The sequence below is a fragment of the Lissotriton vulgaris genome, chromosome 4_1, assembly GCF_964263255.1.
Source record: "Lissotriton vulgaris chromosome 4_1, aLisVul1.2, whole genome shotgun sequence".
Classification (NCBI taxonomy): Eukaryota; Metazoa; Chordata; class Amphibia; order Caudata; family Salamandridae; genus Lissotriton; species Lissotriton vulgaris.
In genome coordinates, this window is record NC_141691.1 from 2,019,446,803 (window position 1) to 2,019,462,069 (window position 15,267).

Consider the following 15,267-nt stretch of genomic DNA (forward strand, 5'->3'; position numbering starts at 1 on the left):
GGGCCCGAGGTCGCCGGGTCCGCGAGGTACAGGAGCACATCGTCAGCGTAGAGGGCTATTTTATCTACTTGGCTTTCGTTCCAGGCCCAGCCCTGGACTAGGGGTTCCTGTCGGTAGAGTGACGCCAGTGGCTCCATCGCTAACGCGATTAGGAGTGGGGAGAGGGGACACCCCTGGCGCGTACCCCTACCGATCGGGAATGCCTCAGAGAGTGCCCCGTTGACCAGCACTTGGGCCTTAGGGTTGGCATAGAGGACCCCAATGTATCGGCGGAACATCAGTCCGAAGCCCCACGCCTCCAGCACGTCCTGTAAGTTTGCCCACCCCACCGTGTCAAAGGCCTTCTCGAAATCGAGAAAGAGGAGGGCCAAGTATGGGGTTAGGCGGGCCCGGTGGGCTAAGGCGAGGTGAAGGCAGCGGATGCAGTGGCGAGTGCCCCTGGCCGGCATAAAGCCGCATTGGTCCAGGAGGACCAGATCTTGTAGGTGAGATTTGAGCCTCTGGGCCAGAATCGTGGCAAAGAGTTTAATATCATTGTTGATAAGAGAGATGGGACGAAAGTCTGCACAGTTCGTGGAAGGCGGTTGGGTCTTGGGGATGACCACGATCGTGGCCAGTATCCACCACCTGTCGGAACAGGCCCAACAGTTGAGGGGCTAGGATATCTCGGAAGGTGGCGTAGTACTCCTGCGGAAACCCATCCGGGCCAGATGTTTTACCTGAATGAAGGCGGGGGATAGCCTCTCGGACTTCGTCGAAGGTGAAGGGCTTCTCCAGGGCCTCTGCAGCTTCAGGAGCGAGGGAGAGGAGACGGCCATCAGCACCACTCAAGAGGGAAGTTAAGGACGCGTCAGCTGGTTGCTCTGCGTAGAGGCGAGCGTAGAATGCTGCAAAGGTGTCGGCTATGGCCGCGGAGGTTACCTGAAGGGTGCCATCCGAGGCTTGGATTTCAGGAATGACCCGGTGGATCTTGGGGTAGGAGACCAGGTTGTGGAGGAGCTTGCCATTTTTATCACCCCAGCCGTACACCCGCGCCACAACATTTGGACCGAGTCTAGTGAGATTTGGCGGATCTCCTCTTGAATCAACGCCAGTTGCCGAGTGGGGTCCTCACAGCCAGCGAGAGCCAATGCAGCCTCTAGGTGGGCAGCTCGGGACTCCAACTCCACAAGCCGGGCCAGCCAGTCCGCCCGTTTGGCGTGGACAAGTCCCCTAGCCACACCACGAATCACAGCCTTGCCGGCCTCCCAAAGGGTGCCAGGCGAGGATCCCTCATTGGTGGCGAAGTAGTGGCTGAGGCATCCCACAAGGCAGTTTGAAAGATTTGGATGAGAAGGCTCCCAGTTCAACGGAGAAGGTTCTGTCGGCTAGGTAGGACAACAACCGTGAGAGGGCAGAGTCTCGGATCCACGGCTCCAATAATCTACTGGCTAGTATTTCATGGTTCACTGTATCGAATGCCACCGATAGGTCTAACAAGATCAAGGCGGCCTTGCCCCCTGAATCTAATATTGTCCTAACTTCCTCAGCTGCCATGACCAAAGCTGTCTCTTTTCAATGTCCTTCTCGAAACCTGTATTGTAAGTGATCTAATAGGTTCCTGGAAGAAATGTGTGCAGTGAGTTGTGCATCGAGAAGTTTCTCCCAGTACTTTTGCTGGAAATGGAATTCTGGAAATAGGACGATAGCTGCTTGGGTCCTTAGGGTCAAGGGTCGGCTATTTTAAAAGAGGAAGAAGTGAGGCTATCGTCCAAGGATCTCTGATGTTCTCATTAGGTCAGATACAGTGAATGAAACTCTTGAAATATTAGATTTGTCATTCCATTGATCTGAATTTGAAAAATGCTAAACTGAAAACCGCAGAGAGTTAAAAGGCCAGTAGAGCACCTTTCCTCAGAATATTGTTACAGGACATAAGGAAGTGGACAATGGTACAATTGACTGTTGTTCATGCTATTAAGGGAAGGGACAGTGGGATGTAGGAGAGTTGGGGGGGTTTGGGAGAGGTTGTCCATGGATATCTGGGAAACTCTTCTTGTTGGCCATTGAAGCCAAGTCTGATTTTTTTTCACTGTAGATAACGTGAGGACATATTTGATTATATAATTCATGTATTTGAATGTACGTAGAGGGATTAGATGTAGGAGCTAACCTGGAACTGGATCAGTGGGTAGTATTGGGTAATTGTGAAGTGGCTGCCCTGTGGAAGGTACACATCAGTCTGGCGACCAGTCACAGGATTCTGAATGAGGTTTGGATAATGATTCGAGGGGTATATAGTATTATCCCTGGACTAAAGGCACTCTAGTAGGGGAGGAAGTTTTGTTTGGCTTAACGTTGTATTAAAATGTACTGATGCCCTTTGGACTAGTATGATTATGCCTTGCTAGCTCGGCATTGGAATGATGCAAACATGTGAAGTGTTATAAATGTAGAATATTGTGAATCATATCAGAACATTTTAACATTTTAAGTCCATGTAGAGGAATTTGGAAAGAACATGCAGACACACAACATCATCAGGTCGGCAGTCCACTTGAGCGAACAGATTCAAAAAAGAAAATAATAATGTTGATTGCCTTTTGACTGGGCAGCAGTAGGAATAGACCCCAGATAGGTCTCAACAGTAATGGAAAATTATCAACGTCCTACAACAAAGATTGTGTTGAAAGACTATCTGTCCCAAGTGTTCAAATTGCATCGAGGAATGAGGCTGGGATTTTGCCTATCCTCCTCTTGCCTTTAGCATAGAACGCCAGCATGATGAATCTGTCAAACTGCAGACATTCAAAGACTCGTAATTAGTTCAGAAGAATACACAATTGCCTTCTTTGCCACAGCTGCAATGATGTTGGGGCAGTTGGTGCATGTGGGCGAAACGGGCTGTGCCCTGCCAAACAGAAGAAGAGAAGAATGAAACACACAAACATCCCAGTGAAAGGACTGGCTGTTCCATCAGTCTTGAGATGTGTGTGTTGTTGTTGTTTGTTTGTTACAAGGCATGTAACTCTGCCTGTGCTGAGCGAGATTGTCACTCACCCCTGAGCCACAAGTTAGAGTGCTTGCATCATTGGAGAGGTGTGGCCTCTTGTTGGTGCCAGTGGTTTGATCAGCACAAAGGCAACTTTTTCTTTTTTTGTGCCCCTGGGAGTGGGCAACTCAATGCCATTGGTTTCAATGGTCTTGGGGCATGACACAAGACAATTCACACAAGCACAGTCAAGGCAGTAGTGGGTGGTGCAGGCTTGGAGGAAATTCATGGTCTCCACCCTCCTTTTGTTTTCTCCTCTGCGTTGGTTGAAGTTGCTGAAGAGGAGGCCATAAAGGAGATTGACTCACCTACTCCTTCCCTGCCCTTCCTATCATCCAATCAGCAGTAAGTAGACACTCACCAGAAGAAAGAATTAGCAGTACTCGCTTCTTCCAGGAGTGCCTTGCACATGTAGCGCACTTAGTGATTCACTCTCTCATGAAGTAAGTGCTGCCGTCCTAGTTTCAAGGCCTACTGCGCTATACTAGCTCTTCATACACAGCTAGTAACGCCAGCAGCATGCAGCATGAACGAGAGTTGAGTTAAGCAGCTTTACTGAGCCTGCCTTTTGATAGAGGATTCAGCTGGTGACAGGATGCGATACCATCAGGCACTGTAGGTTGTCTCTCAGCAGTTCCTGTGTAATTTCACAGTAATACTTTCAGGCTGGCCTTAGCACAGCACTGCAGCCTCTTCACCCTCCTTCATTCCGGGTAGTGTTTAGAGGCGGGGTGGCTTGTTTATTTGTGTTTGTGGTAGCAACTGTCCCCATCCCCTAAAAGCAGCAGGTTTAGAATATTAACTGCACACATGCAAAATCGATGAGATAATTACTTCTTTCCATTTTTTTTATTTCCCCAGCTGCTACAAAATGCTGTCATTCAGAGGCCCCAAAACATCCCTACCTGCATTAATTGTCAATGATTTTGAGGAAGTGACCGGTTACAAAATTAGTTTGGATACAGTCCTGACCCTAAACCTCCTAAACAGTTCAAAGTCTACATGAAGAGTTCCCTTTGAGATTGCAGTGTTGAATGTAAAATATTTTGGGGTCAAAATTACACCAAACATTACTACTTATAACTATCTACTGGTGGTTGGCATTAAGTAGCTCTAGTTAGACCAGCTGTTTCATGGGAAAAGCCTTTTTGTGTTGCTAATATCTTTAGAAAGATTTGTCAAATGGTGCCAAAAAGGTGCTACTTTCTGACTAGTTTGAGCATGGAAAGTATTGGGATGCTCCGTCTAGCGGGAGCCAGGGAAAAAATGGGGGGGGGGGGGGTCCCAAAATGCAAAATTCCCATGCATTTTTTAATAGACTTCTATAAACAAGCTTACAGAAGAAACTACTGAATAGAATTACACTACATTTGGCAGGAAGCTAGATCTTGGCCCCCAGATTGGACTTACTGTGATTTGCTGTAAATCCGCTTAGTAGTTTTTGATAAATTGTATATTTGGATGGTTGAATCCGCGAGTAGCGCCCATTTAAAAATAGAGCGTTCTGATTGACCCAGAGAGCTTTCTTTTCCTTTGGCCAGTATGTCTGCTAGCAACATGAGAAAGATGTTGTTGGCAGCCAAGGCAGGATTCTGGGATTTAGCCCTCTGTCCTGAAGTAAATAAATGTATATATACATATATATATCACAAGAAGCACCTCCGCTTTGCTGGGGGCCGCCGGTCCTGCAGGGCGGGCTCTGAACCAGGAACGGAGATCCTGGAAAACTGCGAGTTTGACCACGAACAACAAAAGAGCCCCACAGTGACTGATGATGCAGCTGACTTTATTCGTCGTTTTATGTGCAACTTACGCTCGTACACCTTACGCGTTTCGACGTCCCTGACGTCTTGTTCACAGGTGAGCGTTAAATGAAAACCATCTGGTATAAGTCAGCTGCATCATCAGTCACTGTGGAGCTCTTTTGTTGTTCGTGGTCAAACTCGCAGTTTTCCAGGATCTCCGTTCCTGGTTCAGAGCCCGCCCTGCAGTACCGGCGCCCCCCAGCAAAGCGGGGGTGCTTCTTGTGATGTTTAGTGAGGGGGCATGGACCGCTCCTAGCCGCTTGACAGCACAAATTGACGCACCACAGCAATTTGGCAAGGACGAAGGAGAAAGGGTGAAGAGAGAGGGCGATTCCTCTCTTTGGAACAGTGCGGATGCAGCAATTACTTCACCATCATGGGGCAACAACTGGCACTAAGCAGCAGTATTTAAATGCGCCAACTTGGGGCAATATTGCTTAATAATTGTATATCACGCTATCAAGCAGTAACTGAACTAATATGCACGGTCCTATTGACACTGTTGGTGCATTCTGGGACCTGAAGTAATCGGCGCAGGCATATACCACATGGTTTTCATTTAACGCTCACCTGTGAACAAGATGTCAGGGACGTCGAAACGCGTAAGGTGTACGAGCGTAAGTTGCACATGAAACGACGAATATATATATATTTAAAAAATGCTACTATCCCGAAAAAAATAAATAGACCCACAAATTAAAATGGCGGCCAGGCTGCATTCATTAGTTATAGGCCCTTGGGAGCCTATCCCAGGCTGTAATTCTAAAAAAAAGGGAAGGCCCCTGGGACCCCAACCCACAGGACTGATTTTCGTAATAAAGGGGAGGGGAGTTTGTGCTCTTCCACCCCCCATTTGGCATCATTGAAGACATCACTGATGACATCATCCAAGCTTCTTTTGTACACATTGCTTTATAAACTGGTATAGCATTAGACCTCTGAATGCAAATACAAAATAGCTGAGAAGAATGAGGTATCATTATTGCCAGAACAGAAACAACTCCTTAGGTGTAGAAAGCATGGGTTATGTGGCATGTTGACTCTATACCATGCACTTCACGGATAGGGTAGTTCACATTAACAATCAACCATAGATATATGGGAAACCGTCATTGCGTTCGGTGTTTAATCTGTATACAACTGTTCAGAGAAAGCAAAGTTTCTAAAAATACTGAACGTCTGTTCCAAAAGTAATGCGCTACTATGGGCAGATTTTATATGTACAAAGCCCTGACTGTTACTGAACCTACATTGAGAAATGAAGTTGATATAAGTAGAGAAGTGGGTACTGTAAACAGTATTGAGTGTATGGAGAGGGATTAGCCTGTACCAGACTGTTTGCAGACAGTGAAACTCTCATGAGAAATACACTAAAGAGCATTTAAAGAGTAGCTACTAGGAACAGTGTACACTATATGCCAACACTTGGCAAAAAAAACACTATTTGCGCCTGAAGGTTCTGATGATTATAGTACATGCAGGCTTTATACCGTGGTGAAAACTTTACAGATATCCCAACTCCTGAAAAAACAAGCTCTTGTATGTAGCTTAATACCTGGTGGTCATTGTCTTCTATGTTAAGTAGAAACTGCCATGATGAAATGATTCTGTCTAATAATTCAAGGCTGCTTACTATACTTGGTATGTAGCACATAGAAACTTTGCCCTGCTGGAAACTTTTTCAGCAGTACCAAAAAACTTGTGTGGAACATAATGAACACAAGTCAACTGTCACCTGCACCCACAGTTAATCTTCAATGCAAAGATTTATAACTTGTGCAGTACCTCTACACACCTATGATGCTTTAGAAGCACATGCTTTTTGTAAACAGTTGCACCCATTAGCTGGACACAGGCTGTACAAAATTGGGTAGAAAAGTAATATGGTAGCTACCCCTATCTTGTAAACTGTAAACCAAACGAGCACACTTATTTGGTGATGTCATCAGTGATATAAATTATGTCATAGAACGTGTCATGAGTGATGTAATATGTGAAGTCATAAGCAGTGCATGGCAGGGGTGCAAGTTATTGTTAGCTCTGCCTATGACTGGTGATTTATGATTTTTTTGTGTTCAAAATATCAATGTTGTCCCTGACAAATTCACCTAACTATAACATCAACATTACTTAATAATTTGCCTATCAGTGAATGTGTGTAGGTGTGTGTATAATATATGTATATATTTATATGTATGTGTATATGTATGTGTATATGTGTGTGTGTGTATATATATATATATATATATATATATATATATATATATATATATATATATATATATTTCTGGTTAGGATCGTGTTTCCTTGGAAATGCAATTTTTTGTGTTGCTAATAACTTTGACGCCATTTGACGAATCTCCATGACACTTTTAAAAAAAGTTCCTTTGTTTGCCTAGTTTGCACTTGGAAACTTTCGCAGTGATCCGTCAATTGGGGTAGAAGAAAAGACTGGGCGGGGAACAGTTCCAAAATGCATTTTCATCATTCATTTTGCCATAGGAACTATAAAACAGCTACGGCCTAAACTGCTAAAACGGATGTACACTAAATTTCTAGATCTAGGTCCAAAAAGAGTGTTTTTAAAAATATTTATTGGTGCAAATTTGTTCAGTAGTTTTTGAGTAATTAAAAAACCTTTTAGATGGATATGAAACTGAGATCTGATTGGCTGTCACCACCTCAACCAGGAAGTGGTGGCAGCCATCTTAGGACTCTGGACCCGAGTCCTACACAAAAAAAAAACACACACAAGGGGAGGGAAGCAATACCCTGACCCCCTAAGCCTGGTGGTATGGTCCCAGAGGGATCCCCTCTGCGGCCAAAAACCTTTTTTATTTGTGCCACAAATTTGCAGAGGATCCTCGAATCCATTGCAAAATTTTCAAACAAAGGTAAAAAATAGCAAGTCCGATCTCCTGTGCTTGTTTTGTTTTTAAGCTCCAGGTCCTGGGTGGAACAAATCTTTATCCTCAGGTGGATTTTTGGCCCCAGGAACCCCATCCCCAAGGGCCCAGCTGCATAGTAAAAGGGAAGGGGGGAGCACGATGACCCCCCCCCCCCCCCCCCCTTCCAGGGCTGATTTCGGCCCTAGACACCATCCTCCAGTGCCATGCTGTAATTCAAAAGGAGTCCCCAGGGCCATAAAAGGTTTGGGGAGGAGGTTTAAAAAAAAAGAAAAACATCTTTAAAAAAAAAAAAGAGCCATGGGGCAGGTGTGTTACCAACCCCCGCCACACAGTGAAAGGCTGTGTGTGGTTGGCTTGCATTGTGGCCAATTCCTGCAATGCTGTGTGGAGATTGGGGTTGGCTGCAGTACCTCGCCGCAGCCCAGGCCCTCCAGTCAACCCCCACCAGGCATCGCCGGAGGCCGTGCACGGCAGAGGTGTATCAATGGATGGTAATTAAATACCATTACGTCAAAGCTGAAAAAAAATATGAAATTCACTGGAAAAAAACAGAGGTTAAAGTAACGTTATAGTTGGGTGAAACACTGAAATTCACCAGTTATAGTTAGTTATGTCATGTAACTCAAACCTGCGCCCTCACCATGCACTGCATATTCCCCTACATATTACATCACTCACAACATCATCTTTGACATCATTTATAATATCACTGCATGGCAACCATAAGTGGAAGGTAGATTCTTTATAAAACTCGAAGTTTGTGTATCATGATTTGTTTGAAACTGATCCAGAAGTAGAATCTTGTTGACCCTTTTACAACATCGAAGACTAGAGAGGCCCAGCTTTGTCAAATCCTTTTTGTATTACGCAGCAGCTCAACTTGGAATAATCAATGGTCAAAAATAGAACTTGATAAAACACGGGCCCATTTGGAGGACAAAAACTAAATCTACCCATTGTATACCTCCGTATACCAGCAGGGAACAATATACTCACATTGGACAAACTTGCATAAAAACTAGGCCTCGCCTCTTTCGTGTCATTGTACATTCTGATACACTTTAACAACTATTTCAGCCCTACCCTAAGGAGCAGTCTTTTTCACAAGTAAAGACGATGAGAATTTAGAATGATTGTGGATTTGTTTTTCTGGGGAGTGACTTAAGACTGTTAACACAATGTATAGTATCTTTGGAGTCGATGAGATAGAGCAGCTCCAATTTGTCCAACTTAGATTTTAAGTTCTTGACACCCAACTAAAACATATAGCTATAAAGCGGAAAACACCCCCCCTCCATTATTTGAAACAATGATTCTAGAATTGCTTGGGACTTGGTGGGTAATATCCACCATTTACTTTCTTCTTAAGACTTCTTTGCCCACGCCTGCCCAGGCTTACATGAAAAAGTGGGAGAAATACTGCAGTAGGCAGGTCATGGACCAGGAACAGCAGACCCTGTGGGCAGACACATACAATAATTCGATATGCATTAGGAATCAGGAATTCCACTATAAGCTTTTCTTGGTGGCAGGCAATACACACCAGATAGACTCCATCACATCTACCCCCAGCCAGACAAAGAGTGTTGGAGCAGGAGTGGCGGGAGGAGGGACAGTATGCACTTTTGGGTGGAGAGCAACCATCATGGGAGTCCTAGCAAAATTAGGCAAACAGATACTATGATTCCACATGCTTTGAGCCCTGGGTCAATGTGCTGGGGCTGAGGCCGGCTCGGCTCACCTGCATGTCTTAAGTATGGTCAGCATTCAATGTGGCAGTATTTGCGGGCACCAAAATTAGAGATGGTTTTCCAGTGTAAATGTAAATGTATTTGAGCTTATATAGCGCACAGCTACCCACAAAGGGTTTCCCGGCGCTTGCTTAGGGAACCCGTCCTGGTATTCCCCTGTGCGATAACCCCCGGCAGGGTATCCACAAGGTGAAAGCCAGGCATCCCGCCGCGAGGGGCCGTTGTGGAGATTAAGCAAGCTATTGCCCAGAGTCGCAGAGTGTGAACCCGTGAGTCGAGAAGGCACCGGAGCGAGAATTATCGAGTCCGTGGAATTTTTGAGCCCAAGACCCGCCGAGGCGGGGAATTGAACCGTGGTCCAGGGCCGATCTCAGCTTCCGGGTCTGCCGCCTCTAACCCCTGAGCCACACTTCTCCACTTGTAAGAAGCAAGAGCCCCATATTTCACTTGGTGGTATCACACATTTTAAAACGTCCTTGCTTTGTAGCGCTTGACTAGTATTTTTAACAGAAGCACTGATGACGGAGTGTTTAGAATAGTGTAGAAGTGTTTTAAAGGAAAATAGTGAATGCTTCAGATGTGTGCAGGGAATCTGTGCCTGATGTACACTAACACCGAAAAATGCATTTCAGGATCCTTTTTTGAAACCAGCAGGACTGTAGTTCCTCATTTTTCTTGGATGTAAAGAACAGGTTGAATTTAAATCCACTCCAGATATGTAACAAAAAGGAGCACTCATTCTTACTACCAGGGAAATTGTCTGCTCCTGTTCTCATTGTGTTGTCCTGTGCGGAACTTTGATTCAGTTAAATCAAGAGGGAATTATGGGGACACATGGACTAGGTTGTCTAATGCACAATTGACATTGTTGGTTTGCAATTTAGTAATGTTGGTTGTAAGCACACAACCTGTAGGTCTATAAGCTGGATAGTGTTGCCAAAAGGGTACAACCATGAAACCAGATATTTCTCTAATAGTCCCATGTAGAAAAATTGCCTTGTGTTTCTCTTGCATTAAACTTGTACACAGAAGAACCCTGAGCATTTGAGTTAACTAGTAGGTGTCTTATGGAATTCTGGGCTTCCAGGCTGAAGATTCTGTTCCTTGTTGCAAATCTCCTCTAGTCTCCTATTGCAGCCTGCACTCCTGATTGCACCTCTTCTTATATTGGATACCAACTGTGCGTGAAAGGAGTTGAGATTTTGCTTCCTTGAATTTTACCCTAGATTTGACTACGTCGGTGATGATGGGCCGAGCTGGTGCGATTCAAGCAGCTGTCTCGTTGGAGATGAGCAGCGACGTGATCACCAGCTTCGACATCGCTGTGGAAGGACTCAATGGGCAGCTGCCCAACCTGGATCTGGTGAATCTCTTCAATGCATTCTGCCAGAAGAACAGTCTCCTGTGTACTATCCAAGGAAAGGTGAGGATCATTTATATTATATGTTATTGTACTGATGCAGCCCCTCACGCCCTGTTTAGATAATGAGTGCATGAAATGCAGCCATAAGCAGAAAGGCACAGCGCCGCTACCGGAACATGCAAAGTATCTCTATAGTTTTTGTTTGAAAACCGCGCTGGCCACAGAGAAGCCCTCAGTATCTCTGAATAACATTTTATATAAAAATGCTAATCTTTTTACCAAGTGTAGTCATCATACTCCAAAAGAAAGTTGCCTGGTAGATTGTCATGGTTTTGTTTGGCATAGATTACAATGTCGGACTGATTACAAAATTATTACATAAAAAAAAAATGAAATGGGATCTGTTGATGGGTATGAAGCCTCATCATGTGCATCAGAGATTGATCGCTTTATTGGGATGTGTAGCGGGCAACAGACCTAGATGAGGTGTGTTTGAAGGCATGGAGAGCCTTTTCACATTATTAGACTGGTCTTCTGTAAATGAGATCAGTTTCCTTGGCCTCCTGAACCCCCAGACTGCATGGAAAACGTGTTAGTCGTGGTTTCCTTCTGAAGGAGGTTTTAGAAACTGGACCTGGAGACAGCATTCAGAGAATGATTGCAGTTGAGTCGGAAGAAAGAACATCCACACTCCTTTACTATCCAGGGGACGGATGCGGACTAGTACGTAAATCGTGGAATAGGAGCCTCTTTGCCGTTCTCGTCCAAAATTGAGGTACTCTGTCTTCTGTTCAGGTTACGCTGACTTTAAGATTTTAGTGCACGTGTACCGCCATTGTGTGTTAGCTTTGATTTAATAAACAGGCTGCAATACACACACAGTCATGCTCACACTAACCTCTTCTATTTTGTTATTTTTCACCCGTAGAGATCTCTGCATTCCTAGTCATGTATGTTGCTTGCCTCTGAATAAACCTCTCTATATTGTCACTGCCTCCTTTTCCAGTTGCAGCGGAATGACTGGGACAATCTGCCCGCGTACATACATAGCCTGCAGACCTTGATGTTGATGGTGCTTAAGCAAAGTTCGGGGAGGCCCCAGGGAGACCATGGCCTCTTCCTGCGCTATCATATTGAGGCCATCACTGTGCGTGGAATAAACAGCTTTCGACAGTACAAGTACGACATGAGCACCATTGGCAAGTGAGTGAAGAACCAACTTCGGGATAGTTTATTGAATTCTTTTTATTACCCATAGTGCAAATTCTGTGAAGATAGTTGTTGCATGGTGTGTTGTTGGTTTGCCGCAGCATGCACTTGTGTTAAATGGTTGATTTGAACCACTTGACATATTTTGATTTTGTGCATACGAAACTGTATCATGTTCTCTAGACACTTTAGGTTTGGAATCTACACATGCTTGTGTGGTGCTTCACGGTGGAACATCTCAGAATTTGCTAACCTGTTTAGAGACCGAACATTGGGCCATTATGCATGTGAATATCAGGATTATAATGGCCTTTCTGAAGAAGAATTGGCGACGGGGGAAGCTAATGGAGCAATAGTGTGTTTGGGAAATGAAAAGCTGATATTGCTGCTGAGGCATGGAGAGGGTAAGCCTGGTGTAATTGATTGGTGAGATGGGCCTTTTTTGTCGTTTTGGTGTTGGTGGCAAAGCTAAGTATGCTTTGTATAGTTATAATGGGACCAGTTAGGATTGGCTAGTCAGGTGTTTGCAGTAAAGAGGCACTACCTTGCTTGCTGTCTTTGTGAGTAACACATTGAACACATATGAAGTCGCATAGGGGCCCAAAATGAGAGAGACAAGATACGTTATTAAATAGTGATCTTGAGAACATCAGAGAAGAGTTTGATATTGAAACTAAATTAGAGTTTTTGTTGTGTTTTGTCCTTTCCTTTGCTTTGTTCGAGAGGAGCAGTAGACCTTCATGGAGAGGAGTAGTTGATGCCCTCTGTGAAGGTGTTGGACTTAGCAATATTAGCTATCCCTTGGGTCTGAAGAATGAGCACTGAAAGGCTATAGGAGTGTCTAGGAGATCATCAAACAGTCTGAGATTAGGTCTGGGTGACTGGGTTTGGTTTAGGATATGTCTTTTTACCACCAGATAGATTTTAGGGTGGAGGCGAATGTTATGATGCTGTTTATGACTATGGTTTCTGTGCGGATGTTGGGTAGTGATGTGGATGCTTGCAACTATTATAACATCCCCATGATTGGCTTATATTCTATTGATACTGTTTGCATCATGCACTAGTTATGGTAAGTTTAATTTTTAAAATACACTTAAAATATCTAATTGTCCTAGAAATAAATTGTTCCTGGACTTTGTAAACTTAAAAAGACAACTGTTATTGGAGCAAAAACAGATCTATAAAACGATGCAGAAAAAAAGGCACAGTTTAAACAATTGAATGGAGTCTATCCAAGGACAGTAAACTTCAGAGCTGAATAGATCAAGAAGTCACTGATTTTATTAAAAACTTAGTTTCAGCATTTTCCAAAATGTTAACAGGCACATTTCAGCTCTGAGATGGAGTTCCATAAAGAAGGTGTACCAACAGAAAGCATGTATTCACTGAATGTCACTGTATAAGATTTTGGTACAACCAGTCTCGAATGATGAAACAAGTCTAGGGCCCATGAAGGTTTGTACCACTTAAATAAAGTAACTAGGAAATTATGAGAGCCTTCATGTACTGTTCCTTGTTTCTATTATTATATGATTGAATAAGACCTTCTCTTAGACTGGCAGCCAATGCTTCCTGGCGATAGGGTTGATATTAAGATGTCTGGCTGTTCCAGAAATGCGTCTGGCTGTTCCAGAAATGCGTCTGGCTGTAGCATTCTGCACAGTCTACAGCCTAGCCAGTAGTTTGGCAGGGTCTCTTAGATAAATCACATTGCCGTATTCAAGCCTAGACTGAAAGATCTTAGTCTCATTGAAGACTGGTATATAGTGGCACAAAAGGGAAGGACTCTCTTGAACTACTTTATTTATAAATGGCAGCTGCTTGTAACTTGGGCCACCTATGTTTCTAGTGTAAGGTGACTAAATATTGAGCTATGATGTACTATGCGGGGATGTATGCATAACACCACTTAGATGAGTTCCAGCTGGAGACTGTTTTGATGACCGGTATTTCAGTTTTTTTAGGATTTAACTTAAGAAAATTGGTTGTCATTCATAATTGAATCCATGAAACAACTGCCATTGTAGCCTGATTTATTTTGTCTCTTTTCTTCCCTCCTGTCTGTGAAATGCCAAAGATCAGCGATTCCTCATTTTCATACATACAGAAAGTTACCCTTCCTTGTGAAGTAACTTAGCAAAGGGATAAGTGTAAATGTTAAATAATAAAGGCAGAGAGCCCTGAGCCCTGCCAGACACCGCAACTAATCTTTTTGGCCTTGGAGAAAAATGGCGATGACAGACTGACTTCTGTCCAAGATGCAGGACCATAATCACAGGAGAACAGACCCTGCAAAACTGTGACCTGCAGGTTACATAAAATAAGTGCATACTTACAGTAGGATGTCAACACATAACTTTTCTTTACAGTCCTCTACTTATTGTTGGCAGCCACATGACCCAGACTACAAGAGCAACAGCCATATGTGCCTCTTTCGTAACCAAGTAAGGCTTGTTATCATCAACCTACCAGGGAGTCAAGTAAACATTAAAACCTGCCTCCCCCCCCCCACCCCCCCAGTCATAGCGCCTATTGTATACATTGTTTTATGTGATAATACCCTGCGCCATTTGTGTCCTGTAAGACAGTGTTGATTGTGTCAGAAAAGAGGATGACATGCTTGATTTATCATCCTTTCTCTCTTAATTGCAGGACCCTAGAAGGAATTTTCCGCAAGCTCAACAACCTGCTGGAGCGCCTCCACCAGTCCTACTTCTTCTACCTCCTGCCTTCCCTCTCCCGTTTTGTCTCCATTGGGATCTACATGCCAGCATTGGGCTTCCTTGTGCTCATCCTGGTCCTTAAGATATCCTTTTATGGAGCAATATGACCATTCGCCTTGGTGCAGTGTTGGGCAGCGAAGGGGTTGAGGAGGGATCTGGGCGGGTGATCTGTTCGGCAAGCTGTCAAATCTACTTAGAATACAGGATTGGAGATCACTGTAGTGGATTCCCACTTCAAACACATTCCTCTGTCCTTAATCTATGTATTAACAAGCTTCATGCATTGTGTGAAGAGCCTTTTAAGGTCCTGTCTCTTCACATCGAGGTTTTAATATTGGAAAAGCACTGTTTACCAAAACTAGAAACCTACAATGTTCCTCTATTATATGTACATTTGCATAGTAGCCGGGGGATCACCAGAATTGAACACACCCAGAAGCATGCATAAGGAACCAACCACATTCCTCCCGAGT

General features: G+C 44.1%; 1 protein-coding gene across 1 annotated transcript in view; it reads left to right on the plus strand.

Annotated features, from left to right (window-relative positions):
- Window positions 1-15,267, plus strand: part of GPAA1 (glycosylphosphatidylinositol anchor attachment 1) — a 106,831-nt gene that overhangs the window by 56,631 nt on the left and 34,933 nt on the right. The window contains exons 7-9 of the mRNA XM_086966426.1: window positions 10,723-10,919; window positions 11,866-12,062; window positions 14,724-14,877. Of these exons, the coding sequence (XP_086822552.1) occupies window positions 10,723-10,919; window positions 11,866-12,062; window positions 14,724-14,877 (548 nt within the window). The remainder of the gene's footprint in view (window positions 1-10,722; window positions 10,920-11,865; window positions 12,063-14,723; window positions 14,878-15,267) is intronic.